This window comes from Schistocerca nitens, chromosome 1 (genome assembly GCF_023898315.1).
Source record: "Schistocerca nitens isolate TAMUIC-IGC-003100 chromosome 1, iqSchNite1.1, whole genome shotgun sequence".
Classification (NCBI taxonomy): Eukaryota; Metazoa; Arthropoda; class Insecta; order Orthoptera; family Acrididae; genus Schistocerca; species Schistocerca nitens.
Window position 1 is genome coordinate 39,171,640 of NC_064614.1, and position 18,227 is coordinate 39,189,866.

At 42.9% G+C, this 18,227-nt stretch overlaps 1 protein-coding gene across 1 annotated transcript in view; it reads left to right on the plus strand.

The window, feature by feature from the left end:
* The window catches only part of LOC126240910 (arylsulfatase B-like), a 140,629-nt gene that overhangs the window by 59,866 nt on the left and 62,536 nt on the right, over positions 1 to 18,227 (plus strand). Inside the window, exon 2 of the mRNA XM_049947962.1 lies at positions 304 to 403. Coding sequence (XP_049803919.1) covers positions 304 to 403 — 100 coding nt within the window. The remainder of the gene's footprint in view (positions 1 to 303; positions 404 to 18,227) is intronic.

An 18,227-nucleotide genomic window follows, 5' to 3' on the forward strand; every position in this document is an offset into this window, starting at 1 on the left:
ATTTCTTGCTTTATGCTAGGGGAGAGTTAGAAACTGGAAATATCTGCCATTTGAAGTTATCTGAATATCTAGATTTAGGAACTCATTGTCTTGTTTATGTGTGGCTGTAAATCCACGATCATTCTGCATGTAGGTAAAAAAGATTCTGTGTAACTTAATTTGACATAAGTTGCATATTGGACTGTTCTTCCTTGCATGTGTATTTAAATGTGTCCCCTATAAACAGTAATCGAATAACTGATGTAAAATTATGTCTTGCATTTCATTAAATGGCAGGATATTTTTCATTGGTTTGGTTTACAGGTGGGTGTCAGGAAGACTTCTATGTTTGACTGTTCTTTGGAATTTCATAAGTGGAACCCCAGAACAACCAAACATAGTTATAATTGTAGCAGATGATGTGGTAAGTTCAGTATTGCTACTCAGAGGTACTTCTAATGTACCTGGATAGATGAAAAATCTACTCACCAAGTGGTGGCAGGAGAACATACAACTATAAAGGTTAAGGAAATTTGCAAGGTTTCAGAGCCATTGGCTCCTTCTTCTGGCAAAAGGGTTGAAGGGGAAGAAAGATGGTTGAAGAAAAAGGACTGGTGAGAGTAAGAAATGGGGAGAGTTTGGAAAAGTTGCCCGGGACCCTGGTTCAGGAGAGACTTAACAGATGGGATGAGAAGAAAAGATTGATTCTTGGGGACTGCACCAGATGAGATTTGAAAACTTGAGAGCTTACTGGTGAAAGAGAGGGTAATAAGCAAGACAGAGAAGAGTGGAGAGAGTGAGTAGATGTTTATCTATCCAGTTACATTATATATTAAAAAATTGGAAATTTATTATTTTCTTGTATATTAGCTCAAAAAGTGATTCTGTAATAGAATGAAATTCCATAGATTAAGAATAAAATGCACATTCTGAAGAAAAACTATGCCTCTGATTTGAACGGCACTAGCTCAAAGGGCTGTGGAGAAGCCGTGAGGCTGCCCCCTTAGTCGCCAGCAGTGATGGAAGTACTGTTGGGCAATTGGAGGTGAACAGCCAGCAGTGATGGATGTTATATGTGAGAAATTAGTGTTGATGGAGGGTAGAGGTCTTAAGTTATAGTGTAGGCTAATGATCTGTACATGTTCAACTTGGAGATTGCCTAAAAGCTAGAATTGTGCTGATTTACCTTATCATAGCCTCTGATACCAATTGTAATTTATTATAGCCTCATACACTGATAGTAGGCCAATAAAAGTCAAGGTGTACTTCAACAATGGTTCATTATCATCCATCTCTGTCCATGGTATGAATGGGTGCTGTTCTTCAGACAAGCTTCATGTTTTTACAACACGAAGCTTTTAATGGCATTCCACTTTGACTTTTGCAATGTCTTGCCTATAGGAGCAGCCAAATGTTGTTTCACTAATGACATTCTGTCAGCATTACAAAAGGAAAAATTTCCTGTTTGTATTTTTTGTGGTTAGCCAAGACCTTTCATCCTACAGGTCTTTCTCATTAACTAATTTTTATTCATTTGTATAAATGACAATCAGATCTTGCTAAGGGCATACCCAGTAAGAGGCAGCAGAGGGCAGATATTACCCTAAGAAAATAAAATCTACAATCTGATCCCACATCCTGCCATGTCAAACAGTAGACATATCAATTCAGTATCAGTAAGCAGGTAACGGGCACTGACTAGTAGCCAGTGTAACCACAGTTGTGAAATGTCAAATCTATTTCATCATTCACTACAAAATTACACTACAAGGGAGACAGCGACACAGGGGGAACTCAGAGCTACAGCCTACCTAGCAGCACTATTATTGAAAATTTATGCCAGTCATCGACCACACTGGATAACATTTAATATTACGCATATGAGTATGACATGGTTGTGATTGCATTTGGCTCAAGCTATTTGTTTTCAATAGAAACCCTTTAAACACCCAGTACCTACCATGACCGTAATTATGCACAAACACAAGTTAGTGAATTAGATTTTAAAAGCAGGTACACAAAGCAGGAGTTAAATATATACGCGCTGGAGTCAGGAAGAGTAGGTGTTCAGCTCTGATGACATTTGGTCGTGCTGTCAGTGAAATTATTATTATTGTTATTAAATGAGTTGTGACAGGGTGAATGATTGTAAATACCTAAATACATGGCAGTAAATCTAGATTGTACTATGACTTTCTGACCCAAATGTGCAGTACCAGGACAGTGGTCTTCAATTTTAATTACGTTATCAATATCCTTACGAGCAAAACATAAAGAGCAGACCCACTTGCTGAGAGCTTTAATGTTTGCACTATCTGTATTTGATACTGAGACCACTACAGCATGAAGGGATTGTTAATACAAAAATAATGTACCTGCAGATGTTGCCCTACATGCATTTATTATATTGGTAGCAACTGTGTGAATGCTATCTTGGCTGCTAAGATAAAGGTGTTACCAGAAACATATCACTGATGATGAAACATTGATCAGGAGAAATTTAAGTGTTCAGTTATTAAAGGTGCTGTCCCTAGCTCCTTTGCAGGACTGGAAGTTTACCTAGTGTGACAAAAAGGAACAAGACTGCTCAAACTATTAAAGAGCTATTTCTTCCGGCAAATCAGTACATGAGCATGTTTTGACATTCATCTGTATTCAGTCAGAATGCAAAAATGGCAAAACTCATGTGCAGCTTCATGTGAAATTACGTGTGGTAGTGTTTCCAGCCGGCCAGAGTGGCTGAGCGGTTCTAGGCGCTACAGTCTGGAACCGCTGCGGTCGCAGGTTTGAATCCTGCCTCGGGCATGGATGTGTGTGATGTCCTTAGGTTAGTTAGGTTTAAGTAGTTCTAAGTTCTAGGGGACTGATGACCTCAGAAGTTAAGTCTCATAGTGTGGCTGAGCATAAGAGTGAGTCTGTAGTAAACATCTTGTCCGCAGCCATCTAGATGGTGGTTTGATGTAAGGGCACTATTTAAAGGACACTGTTCAAAGTAAAGAAAGTTACACGCCAATATACCATGACAAACAATTTCTTGGAAATGCATGTGTTCTCATAAAGGGAAACAAAGATTCACATGAATAAATTCATAAAGAAGAATATGAATCAGCTAGAAGTAAGGAAAAGCCAAACTCAAAGATTTGGTTCCCTTCTGTTTTTGAAGCACATGAATGACTTACCAAATATATTTGAGGGACTTCCAAAATCTGCAATGATTGCTCATGCTCTTGAGGCTTTCTCAGTTGTATGACCTGTTATCCACATGAAATAATTTTCTGTTTTTCTCCATTCACTGCAATTAGTTTAACTATAATATTACAGAAACTGTTATTATGTAATGTCAGATAATTATAATTATCACACTATTAATAAATGAATTGTTTTGTATATTAAAATATTTGTTGGCTTTTGGGACTAATACCGAAGTAGGTGGAATGAACAGATTAATAATTTGATAATAAATACTCAAATGGCTTTATTTGCACTTAGGTATCATTGGTGGTCTGATTCCCCCTGTACATGTATGTATGTGTGTGTGTGTGTGTGTGTGTGTGTGTGTGTGTGTGTGTGTGTGTGTGTGTGTGTTGACACGTTCCACATATGATCTGTAGCTAACACGCCCCCCCCCCCCCCTCCCATATCCTGCATGCTGCACTGCCATACACTCCCTACCTTGTACTCTGCATATGTTTGGTCTCCAACTCTCGTATCCACATCCCAAACACCTGGAATACCTTCGCCAATCCTATGTCCTATGTCTCTCATAAATCAAAACTCCACTATTGATGGCCACCATCAACACCAGCAGGCAGTGAGCATCCCCCCACCCCCCACCCTCCCCCACCCCTCCATGGGCACAAATATACTCTTGTAGTCATTGCTGCATTTATGGAAATATCCATCGTATCACTTCATGAAGAGCGCTGGCCTACATATCTTGCTATTGTACCCCAGACATGATCTGTGGGTGAAAAATCATGGGACTGGACAAGCCAATCAAAGATCCACATATTGTGGTGTGAACTGCAGTGTGGGTTCTTACAGTATGCGTCTGGAAATGCCAATTGGTACCTTGATCATGAAAGGTATGACAACAAGGTTTACTAGTCTTGCCACACACTAGTGGACATCCAGCCTCACTCTATAACTGAAGACCTCAGCTGTGAGCAGTGGAAGGGACAGCAGATGAGAAACCGAATTATTGCATGTAAAACATGGAAAATGATGTACTTTATCCATATTAGTAGGTCCAACAAACATAGAAATGGCAGCCTATCTCAGATTCTAACTTATAGGAACTTTTATCAGGATGTGTGCAAGTGCAAGCAACCAGTGAAAAGTGCCAAAAACATGACTGCCAGTACTAGTAATGTGTGTGGTGTTCATGCTGGGATAATACATTTCAGGAATGATTTGTATGAATCTGAGGATGATGTGGATCATTAGGACTCGGATAAAGACACTGAATGTGTTTCTGAACACAAATGCACTTCAAAAGTTCTTGCTGCTCATGTCAATGTAAATTATTATTTTAGCAAGTAAACAATATTGTGTCCCTCACCATATTTTACGTCAATTTACGTGAGACTGTGACAACAGAAAAGTTGAGGGGCATCCTTATGTTATTTACATGCTGTAAAAGGGAACAATAAAATTTATTCTACAATGCTCTAAATCATAGATTAGATAGGTTATTATAATTTATTACTGCAAAAATCAGTACTCTACATCTGTGTGACTACTCTGCAGTTCAGTTAAATGCCTGGCAGGAGGCTCATTGAAAGCAATAAATGGTGCACAATTCTATACTTAGGAAAAGTGTAACTGGATGTAGCCAGAAAGCATAAATCCAGGAATGTAAAAACACTGTTTTGTGGGCACGGCACTTGGACACTTTTTGCCCAGTCGTTAAGACAGCACTCCACCTTTGGAAAAGAGAGCAATATATGAAATTACTTGTTATTGTGGCTATTTCTGGCAGATCCACTTGAAGGGACACCACAGAAGTTGGAAACTTAGAAATAATAATGATAATAATAATTATTATTATTAAATGAGACATGACAGGGTGAATGATTGTAAATACCTAAATATATGGCAGTAATTCTAGATTGTACTATGACTTTCAAACTCAAATGTGCAGTACCAGGACAGTGGTCTTCAATTTTAATTACAATATCAATATCCTCACATGCAAAACATAAAGAGCAGGCCCACACTTGCTGAGAACTTTAATGTTTGCACTATCTGTATTTGATACTGAGAACGCTACAGCACGAAGTGCTTGTTAATATAAAATAACGTGCCTAAGGATGTAGCTCTACATGCATTTGGTATATTGATAGCATCTGCATGAATGCTATCATGGCTGCTAAGCCAATGAAGCTTTAAATGTCACTAAATTCCAGCAAGCACCAATTCATCTGGGTGTGATGAATAAGGTATTACAGCCATATGCAGACTTAGTGATAAGTATGTAACCAATGAGCAAGTGTTGGTATATTTCCTGATTAACTAAAAAACAATGTTTGGAAGCAAACTAAATTTGAAAAGAACAAGGATAACATTCGTCAGCATACCATACACTCTTCTAAGATGATACTAGTTGGCTACAATGTAGCACAAGTTCCAATTGTAGGTCCTGTATTGTTATCATCAACAATTGACGAAATAAATACAAAACTCCCTTCTGGACATACCACACCTGTTGCTGATGGCACAAATATTCTAATATTTGACAAAACTGGCAACAACCACAAAAAATACTTATAATGCTAATGAGTGAGAGCAATTTTGTTGTCAGTGTATAAAAAATAAGTCACATTAGTTTCTGTCTCTCATAACAAAAATGAGAAATTCCTAAACAACCAAGAGCTTTCAAACAAAACTTAGTTTGTGTAATGTATGTTATAATTTCAAGTTGAACAAATATATTTCAAGGAGGGCGCAATACATGAAAGTCACAGATAAAGTAAACAGAGTAAGACATGTGTACACTTTAACAGTCAAATCATAACTGAGTCCGAGTCTAGTGCCACCGGTTTGCCGGCTGCTTAGGTGGTGCTGCTGCTGCACGGCTGGCAGACAGCGCCGCATGTAGAGGACGTGCATAACTGTGCGGCAGCACTTTCAAGGATCGGCGAGTCACAACAATGTATAATCTGAAGGAAAATGAGTGATGCTGACAGTACTTTAGGAGACTTGCTGTTAACACCTTAACATCAACGTATGTTAATATATTATACCCGTTGCAAAAAGATACCTATTACATAAAGATATCTCATTGAACTTAAATGGTCACTAACATAATTTTGAAAACAATCAATGCACTAACCTACATGTGATTGAATGCCAAACTTCACATAGCCAAAGAAATGTTTTGCACATTGGGATACAGACATTCAGTAAATTATTATTGTTAGTGTTGCTGTTGTGGCCTTGTTTTATGCATTTCTCAGTGCTTGTGTATCCTGTGTAAGCCTTTTCATCACTGTAAAACTATTGCTGTTTGTACTGTTTATCATCCAAATCTCACTTCTGTACAAATAAGCTACCGAAGGAAGTTAAAGTAATGAAAAAGTCAAGATTTCAAGTGTAAATTAAAAAAAAATATTTGAATAAAACTTTTACATAGTAAATGACTTTTTTAAAAAAAATAGTTAAACATGTTACCTCATTTCATGAACATTCACTCACGTACTTAGGACTGGGAAGCTGTTTATCTTACCCCAAATTCTTAATAATATAGTGAATTTGTATGTATTTATGTTACTATGTGTAATATGTTTCCAGTATTAACACATTACACATGATGTCTGCTCAGTAATTTAACCCGTTTTAGATGGCTCTTCAAACAGCTGAGAATACTGAAAGCAGCCTGTGTCACCTCCTTATTTGTCTCACTTAAGTGGTAATAATGCCTCTGCGTTTTGTCAGTGATGACTTGTTGACTAATTAATAAAATTTAAGTACCATTGGATGAAGTTCAGGAAGTGCAGCGGAATAAGGTGCAACTAGCGATTTAATAATGCCTTTGTAGATGACAGTTATGAAATTGGGATAATGAAATCATGCTGTGAGGTTCTGATAACACCTTACTTTCTGAAATGATTCTTTCTGGGGTGACATCCATGTACCCACACTAACATTAAACATTATTTGTGCACTTGGCCAAGCAAATATTTCAGCACCTTTATCTTAACCACTGGCCAATACAGAATGACAATTCCAACTGTCACACTACATGCCCAAAATGGGCAACATCACATCTGATTGTTGTAACCAGAGAGGTTTAGCCACATGAAAGAGGCACGGCAATGGTAACATCATGTCCCTGAAACACTTAAAATTTTTGACCGTGGATTCATCGTGCCTACGTAAAATCCAAGGGAAGGAATTCAAAAGAAACACTAAATGAAACATTTAAGTCATCCAAGAAAGAGTACAAATGGCAAGAAAGATCAATCAATCATTACTCATGTATACATGAACCATGGACCTTGGCGTTGGTGGGGAGGCTTGCATGCCTCAGCGATACAGATGGTCGTACCGTAGGTGCAACCACAACGGAGGGGTATCTGTTGAGAGGCCAGACAAATGTGTGGTTCCTGAAGAGGGGCAGCAGCCTTTTCAGTAGTTGCAGGGGCAACAGTCTGGATGATTGACTGATCTGGCCTCGTAACACTAACCAAAACGGCCTTGCTGTACTGGTACTGCGAACGGCTGAAAGCAAGGGGAAACTACAGCTGTCATTTTTCCCGAGGGCATGCAGCTTTACTGTATGGTTAAATGATGATGGCGTCCTCTTGGGTAAAATATTCCGGAGGTAAAATAGTCCCCCATTCGGATCTCCGGGCGGGGACTACTCAAGAGGACGTCATTATCAGGAGAAAGAAAACTGGCGTTCTATGGATCGGAGCGTGGAATGTCAGATCCCTTAATCGGGCAGGTAGGTTAGAAAATTTAAAAAGGGAAATGGATAGGTTAAAGTTAGATATAGTGGGAATTAGTGAAGTTCGGTGGCAGGAGGAACAAGACTTTTGGTCAGGTGAATACAGGGTTATAAATACTAAATCAAATAGAGGTAATGCAGGAGTAGGTTTAATAATGAATAAAAAAATAGGAGTGCGGGTAAGCTACTACAAACGACATAGTGAACGCATTATTGTGGCTAAGATAGACACGAAGCCCATGCCTACTACAGTAGTACAAGTTTATATGCCAGCTAGCTCTGCATATGAGGAAGAAATTGATGAAATGTATGATGAGATAAAAGAAATTATTCACGTAGTGAAGGGAGATGAAAATTTAATAGTCATGGGCGACTGGAATTCGAGAGTAGGAAAAGGGAGAGAAGGAAACATAGTAGGTGAATATGGATTGGGGTTAAGAAATGAAAGAGGAAGCCGCCTGGTAGAGCTTTGCACAGAGCATAACTTAATCATAGCTAACACTTGGTTCAAGAATCATGAAAGAAGGTTGTATGCATGGAAGAATCCTGGAGATACTAGTAGGTATCAGATAGATTATATAATGGTAAGATTGAGATTTAGGAACCAGGTTTTAAATTGTAAGACATTTCCAGGGGCAGATGTGAACTCTGACCACAATCTATTGGTTATGAACTGTAGATTAAAACTGAAGAAACTGCAAAAAGGTGGGAATTTAAGGAGATGGGACCTGGATAAACTGACTGAACCAGAGGTTGTACAGAGTTTCAGGGAGAGCATAAGGGAACAATTGACAGGAATGGGGGAACGAAATACAGTAGAAGAAGAATGGGTAGCTTTGAGGGATGAAGTAGTGAAGGCAGCAGAGGATCAATTAGGTAAAAAGATGAGGGCTAGTAGAAATCCTTGGGTAACAGAAGAAATATTGAATTTAATTGATGAAAGGAGAAAATATAAAAATGCAGTAAATGAAACAGGCAAAATCAATACAAATGTCTCAAAAATGAGATTGACAGGAAGTGCAAAATGGCTAAGCAGGGATGGCTAGAGGACAAATGTAAGGATGTAGAGGCTTATCTCACTAGGGGCAAGATATATACTGCCTACAGGAAAATTAAAGAGACCTTTGGAGAAAAGAGAGCCACTTGTATGAATATCAAGAGCTTTGATGAAAACCCAGTTCTAAGCAAAGAAGGGAAAGCAGGAAGGTGGAAGGAGTATATAGAGGGTCTATACAAGGGTGATGTACTTGAAGACAACATTATAGAAATGGAAGAGGATGTAGATGAAGATGAAATGGGAGATACGATACTGCGTGAAGAGTTTGACAGAGCACTGAAAGACCTGAGTCGAAACAAGGCCCCGGGAGTAGACAACATTCCATTAGAACTACTGACGGCCCTGGGAGAGCCAGTCCTGACAAAACTCTACCATCTGGTGAGCAAGATGTATGAGACAGGCGAAATACCCTCAGACTTCAAGAAGAATATAATAATTCCAATCCCAAAGAAAGCGGCTTATCTTAGAAGAAAGATTAAGGAAAGGCAAACCTACATTTGTAGACTTAGAGAAAGCTTTTGACAATGTTGACTGGAATACTCTCTTTCAAATTCTGAAGGTGGCAGGGGTAAAATACAGGGAGCGAAAGGCTATTTACAATTTGTACAGAAACCAGATGGCAGTTATAAGAGTCGAGGGGTATGAAAGGGAAGCAGTGGTTGGGAAGGGAGTGAGACAGGGCTGTAGGCTCTCCCCGGTGTTATTCAATCTGTATATTGAGCAAGCAGTAAAGGAAACAAAAGAAAAATTTGGTGTAGGTATTAAAATCCATGGAGAAGAAATAAAAACTTTGAGGTTCGCCGATGGCATTGTAATTCTGTCAGAGACAGCAAAGAACTTGGAAGAGCAGTTGAACGGAATGGATAGTGTCTTGAAAGGAGGATATAAGATGAACATCAACAAAAGCAAAACGAGGATAATGGAACGTAGTGGAATTAAGTCGGGTGATGCTGAGGGAATTAGATTAGGAAATGAGACACTTAAAGTAGTAAAGGAGTTTTGCTATTTGGGGAGCAAAATAACTGATGATGGTCGAAGTAGAGAGGATATAAAATGTGTACTGGCAATGGCAAGGAAAGCGTTTCTGAAGAAGAGAAATTTGTTAACATAGAGTATAGATTTAAGTGTCAGGAAGTCGTTTCTGAAAGTATTTATATGGAGTGTAGCCATGTATGGAAGTGAAACATGGACGATAAATAGTTTGGACAAGAAGAGAATAGAAGCTTTTGAAATGTGGTGCTACAGAAGAATGCTGAAGATTAGATGGGTAGATCACATAACTAATGAGGAGGTATTGAATAGAATTGGGGAGAAGAGGAGTTTGTGGCACAACTTGACAAGAAGAAGGGACCGGTTGGTAGGACATTTTCTGAGGCATCAGGAGATCACAAATTTAGCATTGGAGGGCAGTGTGGAGGGTAAAAATCGTAGAGGGAGACCAAGAGAACAATACACTAAGCAGATTGAGAAGGATGTAGGTTGCAGTAAGTACTGGGAGATGAAGAAACTTGCACAGGATGGAGTAGCGTGGAGAGCTGCATCAAACCAGTCTCAGGACTGAAGACCACAACAACAACAACAACAGCATTGTATACTTAACAGAACTTAAACTAGTGGAAAGACATACAGGGTGTCTATAATTAAAGTTCCAGTTTCAAAATGCTGTAGAAAGAGAAAACTGCTCAGAATGACATCAAATTTGAACAGTATTATTGATGGAGGGGGAAACATGAAAAACAAAAAAGTACATGGCACTGTACTTGTCTTAATGTAAATGGGGTTGGCTACAATTGACAGATGAATTTCAATATGATGATTGTGGTTTGACTTGCACATTATGCCATCCATACTGTTCAATGAGGATGACTGCACAAGTTTGGCAGTCAATAGTTATGGCACTGTTAGTTAGGTAAGCCCATCCAAAATGGCAAGTTCACAGTACATAGGATGGAAAAAATCGGTTTTTAATTGCACTCACTGTGCATAGGCAGATGTTACTGCACCCGTGTCACAAGACAGTGATTAATTTTAACACTTGCCATGTTGCCCACGTGTAAAAACAGTATATGGTGCAACACTTTCTATAGTGAATTCACTAGAGCTACCTAAACCAGTCTAGACACTTAACAGGAACAGCCTTTACCAGACTATTTACGTGGAGATAAACATATAGGATAGGAGTGACAAGGAGAGATAGGATGGAGAATGAAAGGGTAAAAGAAGTAGTGAAAGAGGAACCTTTGCAGAGCAGATAGAAACATCAAGGCTAAGATAGTGTGGGCAGTTAAAGAGAATGGAAAACAAGAAAAAAAACCCCAAGGAATAGATGGGTGTAAGATACAAGGGTGTGAGTTGAAAAAAGAAGCGAGGACCAGACCAGAGTGAATGCAGAAAAATAGTGGGAAAACAGGACTAGATGGTGAGCCTTAAGTTCCAAACAGGCCTATCCTGGGGCTGGAAAATGCTCAGGATGATGATGATGAAATCAACCAGTGGATAATCCAAGATGGAATGTAACAATATTATGAAAAGGATCTTTGCTACTCACCATATATCAGAGATGCTGAGTCGCAGATAGTCACAACAAAAAAATTGTCACAAAATAAGCTTTCAGCCAACCAGGCCATTGTGAAAAAAAGACAACAGCAAGACTCAAGCAAATGCAACTTACATACACATGACCACAGTCTCTGGTTGCTGAGGCTAGACTATGAACAGCAGCACATGATGGGAGAGGCAACCGGGTGAGGGTAAGGAAGAGGTTGGGGCAGGGAGGGGGAGGGATACCAGAGTAAGGGTGGGGATGGTAAAGTGCTGCCGGGGAACTGTGAAGGGACAAGGTCGAGAGAGAATAGGGCAGCTTGGTGCAGCTAGATTAGACGGAGTGCGGGGAAGGAGAGAAGGGAAATGATTGTGGGTGCATTGATGGAACAGAGGGCTGTGTAGTGCTGGGATGAGAACAGGGAGGGGGCTAGATGGGTAAATACAATGACTGACAAAGGTTGTCACCAGGAGGGTTACGGGAATGTAGGATATATTGCAGGGAGAGTTCCCACCTGTGCAATTAAGAAAAGCTGGTGTTGGTGGGAAGGATCCAGATGCCACAGGCTGTAAAGCAGTCATTGAAATGAAGAACATCACATTGAGCGGCATGCTCAATGACAGGGTGGTCCAGTTGTTTTTTGGCCTCAGTTTGTCGGTGGCCATTCATGCGGACAGACAGTTTGTTGGTTGTCATACCCAAGTAGACCCCCCAGGGGGTCCACAACTCTTTTGTGGATACGTGTGTAGCGAGCACGGGACCCCGAGCTAATGTGGCCTTCCTTCCTTTCCGGGCTGCATACCTTCCCTTTCCGCATCCTTCCCCATCCCCCATCTTCGCCCCCGCCCCCCCCCCCCCCTCACCTCTGGCTCTTTCCTTCCCTTTCTCCCCCTCTGGGAGTATGGTTTGTGCCTACGTCCGGAGACGGACGCTCGTAAATGTACCGCATTCTTCGCCTTCCTTGCTTGTATGTCTTCATCCTTCCTTTGTCCTTCTCTTTTCCTTACCTCTTCTCTTTACCCTTTTCTCCGCTGTGGCGTTTGAGACCTCTCTTCTTTCCTTTCCCTTTCTCTTTCTTCCTCCCTGTGTGTGTCTGAAGGCCGACCCACGCATTTTTGTGCATAGCCGGTGACGGGGTAACACGTAATTCCCCACCCCGGGTAGACAGGTAGGACACGTGCATACCCCCTGGTAACGGCCAGGCCCAGGGAGGGGTGATTACCCGAGCTGATACCTTCCGAAAGTGCCGATTGGTCCCTCCGTCCGTTTGTCGGGAGGTGTGACCTGAGGTGTGAACAATCACCTAAGGCGGGAGTGCCCTCAGAGAGGGCCCCCACAAGGGAGGAGTGCGCCATTGGAGACGCCGGTAATCATGGGGGATTCTTCTGCAATGGTTTCCTCACCTTCCACTATGTCTACTCACAAGCGTAAGTTCACTGAGTCTCAGCCACAGTCAGTTCTTCCATCGTTGCCACAGTTCCTTGTTGTTTCTCGGTCTGACGCAGGTCATGACTTCTCCACGGTCAACCCTTTCATTATTCAGAAAGGTGTCGACGCAATTGCAGGTCCTGTAAAGTCTTGTTCCAGATTATGGAATGGCACCTTGTTGTTAGAAACAGTCAGTGCCCTCCAGGCACAAAAATTGCTGCGTACTTCACTGCTCCACACCTTCCCTGTCCGGGTTGAACCGCACCGCACTTTAAATTCCTCGCGTGGAGTCGTTTATACACGCTCCCTCGATGGATTGTCTGACAAAGAAATTCAGCACTACCTGTCTGACCAGGGCGTAACGGCTGTTCATATAGTAATGAAAAGGGTTGACACGAACCTCATTCCAACCCGCACTGTCTTCTTGACATTTGACAAAGTTCAACTCCCATCGAAAATCAAAGCAGGCTATGAGATAATTTCCGTTCGCCCTTACGTCCCAAACCCTACACGTTGCTATCGGTGTCAGCGGTTCAATCACACCAGCCAGTCCTGTTACAATCCGGCCAAATGTGTTAAGTGTGGCAAGGATGCCCATGAGGGTGCTTGTCCACCTCCATCCCCTCATTGCATCAACCGTATGGGTGACCACGCTGCTTCCTCTCATGATTGCCCCATTTTTAAGGACGAAAAGCTCATCCAGGAAATCAGAGTGAAGGAAAAGGTGTCGACCTTTTCTGCTCGAAAATTATTCGCCAGTCGACAGCCCACCGTGCCTCAGACAGGAAAATACAGCACTGTCCTTGCTTCTCCTCGGCCAACAAAGGAGGCGGCCACGCAGGCTTGCGACCTCACCTTTAGTACCACGGTCGTCAGATCGGCCACCGCAAAGATCGCCCGTTCAACCTCACCACTTTCGCCTGCCCACTCTATGGCTCACCCTTCATCGGGTTCTGCTAAATCTCGAGCCCAAAAGTCAGACACCAAGACTTCGAAAAAAGAGCATACTTTTGAAGATTTTTTACGTACCCCAACTTCACAACCATCGGTTCCTCCTTCTTCTAAACATCATAATTCCAAGAAGGCTACAATGAAACCCAGTTCATCTCCTTCTCCGCCAAGGCGTGTCCCATCTACAGCACCACCTGGCAGAAATCGCCCTCGGCCGTCTTCTGTGTCGCCGAGGTGCACTGCTGGCGGCCGATCAACCGGCCGATCGCTGGTGGCAGGGGCTGCTCCTGAACAACCTATGGATCAGGATCTTCTGCCTTCGGCTGAATGCCATTCCATGCTGTCGGTCGCAAGCTCTGAGCAGTCATTGAGTTGACAGCAACTTTGGTCACATTCCTCCATTTTCTGTTCACCCTATGTCCATTATCCACTGGAATATCCACGGCATTCGAGCCAATCGGGATGAATTGTCGATCCTCTTACGATCCTACTCGCCAGTCATCTTCTGTCTTCAGGAAACAAAGCTGCGTCCCCATGACCGCTTTGTTCTTCCTCATTTTCAGTCCGTCCGATATGATCTACCCTCTGTTGAAGGCACTGCAGCCCATGGAGGACTCATGATTCTTCTCCATGATACTCTTCATTATCACCCAATCCACTTAAACACTTCCTTCCAAGCTGTCGCCGTCCGTCTTTCCCTTTCTGGATACACATTCTCTCTTTGTACTGTATACATTCCATCGTCCACACCAATGGCACGAGCTGATCTCCTTCATCTTCTTGGTCAGCTTCCACCCCCCTATTTGCTGGTTGGGGACTTCAATGCCCACCACCCGCTTTGGGGATCTCCACATCCTTGTCCACGTGGCTCACTATTGCTAGACGTCTTCCACCAAGCGGATCTAGTTTGCCTCAACACTGGGGTCCCCACATTTTTGTCTGCCTCCACGACAAATTTATCTCATTTAGACCTTGCGGTCGGTACTGTTCCGCTAGCTCGGCACTTCGAATGGTTCGCCCTTGATGATACACACTCGAGTGACCACTTTCTATGTGTCCTTAGACTGCAGCCTCAACTGCCATATATGCGCCCGCAACGCTGGAAGTTTGCCCAAGCCGATTGGACACTTTTTTTGTCTCTAGCGACATTCGATGACCGTCGCTTTCCCAGCGTCGACGATGAGGTCACACATATTACCGACGTTATTCTTACAGCTGCGGAACGTTCAATACCACGCACCCCCGAATTGCCCCGGCGCTCCCCAGTTCCTTGGTGGAACGAGGCATGCCGTGACGCCATACGTGAGCGGCGACGTGCTCTTCGCATTTTCCACCACCATCCTACTTTGGCCAACTGTATCTGCTATAAGCAGTTCCGTGCGCGATGCCGTCGCATCATCCGCGATAGCAAGAAGGCAAGCTGGAAATTCTTTATTAGCTCATTTAACACTTTCACTCCCTCCTCGGAAGTTTGGAGTCGGCTTCGACGGTTCTCAGGCGCGCCTAGTTTCTCCCCCGTCTCTGGGCTCACTGTCGCGCATGATACATTAGTGGACCCCGTCGCAATTTCTAACTCATTGGGTCAGCACTTTGCTGAGATTTCGAGCTCTTCAAATTACACGCCAGCGTTTCTCCCGAAGAAACGTGCAGCGGAAGTGTGACATCTTGCTTTCTCCTCTCAAAATCGCGAAAGCTACAATACTGTTTTCTCCATGTGGGAACTCCAACATGCACTCTCTTCTTCTCGCTCCTCCGCCCCAGGATCGGATGGTATCCACGTCCAAATGTTGCTGCATTTATCAACCCATAGTCTGCGTTACCTCCTTCGCCTTTATAATAGAATTTGGACCGACAGTACTTTTCCCAGACGATAGCGGGAAGCTATCGTCGTTCCCTTTCCGAAACCTGGAAAGGACAAACATCTCCCCTCTAGCTATCGCCCCATTTCTCTCACGAGTAGTGTCTGTAAGGTTTTGGAGCGTATGGTGAATTACCGTTTAGCTTGGTGGCTGGAATCCCGCAGTCTTTTAACACCTGCCCAATGCGGTTTCAGAAAGCATCATTCTGCAGTTGACCATCTTGTTGCTCTCTCCACTTATATCATGAACAATTTTCTCCGGAAACGCCAAACGGTAGCAATATTTTTTAATCTGGAGAGAGCATACGATACCTGTTGGAGGACAGGCATCCTCCGCATACTGTTGTCTTGGGGCTTTCGAGGCCGGCTGCCCCTTTTTCTTCGCGAATTTATGACAGAGCGCACATTTAGAGTGCGGGTGAACACTACTCTCTCCTGTACTTTCTCCCAAGAATACGGGGTACTCCAGGGCTCCGTGCTGAGTGTGGTACTGTTTGCCATTGCCATAAATCCAATTATGGATTGTCTCCTTCCTGATGTCTTGGGCTCCCTCTTTGTGGACGATTTTGCGATCTACTACAGCTCTCAATGGACCAGCCTTCTTGAACGACGTCTTCAAGGCTGTCTCGATCGCCTCCACTCTTGGAGCATCGACACCGGCTTCCGGTTTTCTCCCAGTAAGACCGTTTGTGTTAATTTTTGGCGACGTAAGGAGTTTCTTCCCCCCTCCTTACATCTAGGACCTGTCAACCTTCCGTTTTCAGACGTCACTAAATTCTTGGGTCTTATGTTTGGGTTTTATGTCGTCGTGTTGTTCATTTATGGCACACGTATTGGTCGACACTTCCCCATAATAAATTGCGGGACGTGAAAGCTCTTCCTTGTGCTTGGACCTCTTCCTCCCGAACGCGTCGTCGGGAGGAGGTAATTTTAACTAGACTCCGGATAGGGCACTGTCTTTTTAGCCATCGACATCTTTTAAGCGGCGATCCTCCCCCACTCTGTCCCCACTGCTCTCAGCTGTGGACGGTAAGACACCTTTTAATTGAGTGCCCCTATTTTAATCCATTACGCTCCCGTCTACAGCTATCACCTGATATATCGTCGATTTTAGCAGATGACACGCACTCAGCCGATCACGTTCTCGAGTTCATTAGTGCCAGTGACATGACGTCAGTCATTTGAAGCTTTTTTTGGGGACAACCAACCCCTTTCTGTAGTGGATTTTTAAGCCTTCCTTCTGCTTTTAGTTTCTCCAATTTCATGACTTCCATTACCATTGCTGCTGGTTTCAATTTTCGGTTTTTTACTGTTTCCTAAGTCACGGACCGGGCGCTAATGACCATAGCAGTTTTGCGCCCTAAAAAAAAAACCAAGTAGAATGCAGCACAGTGGTTGCAGGTTTACTTGTAGATCACGTGACTGGTTTCACAAGTAGATGGGATAGGTGATGTTTGTGACTGGACTGGAATAGGTGGTGGTTGGAGGATGTATGGGGAATGTCCTGTGTCTAGGTCTGTTACAGTGAAATGAGCCATGGGGCAAATTGTTGGGAGCAGGGGTTGTGTAGGGATGGGTGAAGATATTGTGTATGTTTGGTAAGTGGTGGCATACCACTTTGGGGAGGGGGAGGGGCAGTGGGTAGGGCAGTGAGTAGGACATTTCTCATTTCAAGGCACAACGAGACATAGTGCAAAACCCTGGTGGAGAATGTAATTCAGTTATTCCAGTCCTGGTAGTATAGAGTCATGAGGGGAATGCTCCTCTGTGGCCGAATGATGGGACTTTGGGAGGTGGTGGTGACTGGAAAGATAAGGTATGGGAGATTGGAAAAATGAGGTATGGGAGATCTGTTTTTGTACAAGATTGAGGGGTTAATTACATTCTGTAAGGTCTCAGTGTGGGCCTTTGACAAATTTTGAGAGGGACAGCTCGTCACTGCAGATGCAGCTGCAACAGGTGGCTAGACTGTATGGAGGAGAATTCTAGTTACAGAACGAGTGGCAGCTGTTAAAATGGAGGTATTGCTGGTGGTTGGTAGGTTTGATATGGACGGAGGTACTGATGTAGCCATCATTTGAGGTGGAGGTCAACATCGAGGAAGGTGGCTTGTTGCATTGAATAGGACCAGGTGAAGTGAATGGGGGGAGAAGGTGTTGAGGCTCTGGAGGAATGTGGATAGGGTGTCCTCACCCTTGATCCAGTTCAGGAAGATGTCATCACTGAATCTGAACTTCGTTAGGGATTTAGGATTCTGGGTGTTTAGGGATGATTCCACTACATGGCCCAGGAATAGGTTGGCAGAGGATGGTGCTATGTGGGTGCCCATAGCTGTACTCTGGATTTGTTTGTAGTTAATGCCTTCAAAGAAGAAGTAACTGTGGGTGAAGCTATAGTCATCACAGTGACTAGGAAGGAGGTTGTTGGTTCGAAATCCTTCAGGCATAGAAAAACGTAGTGT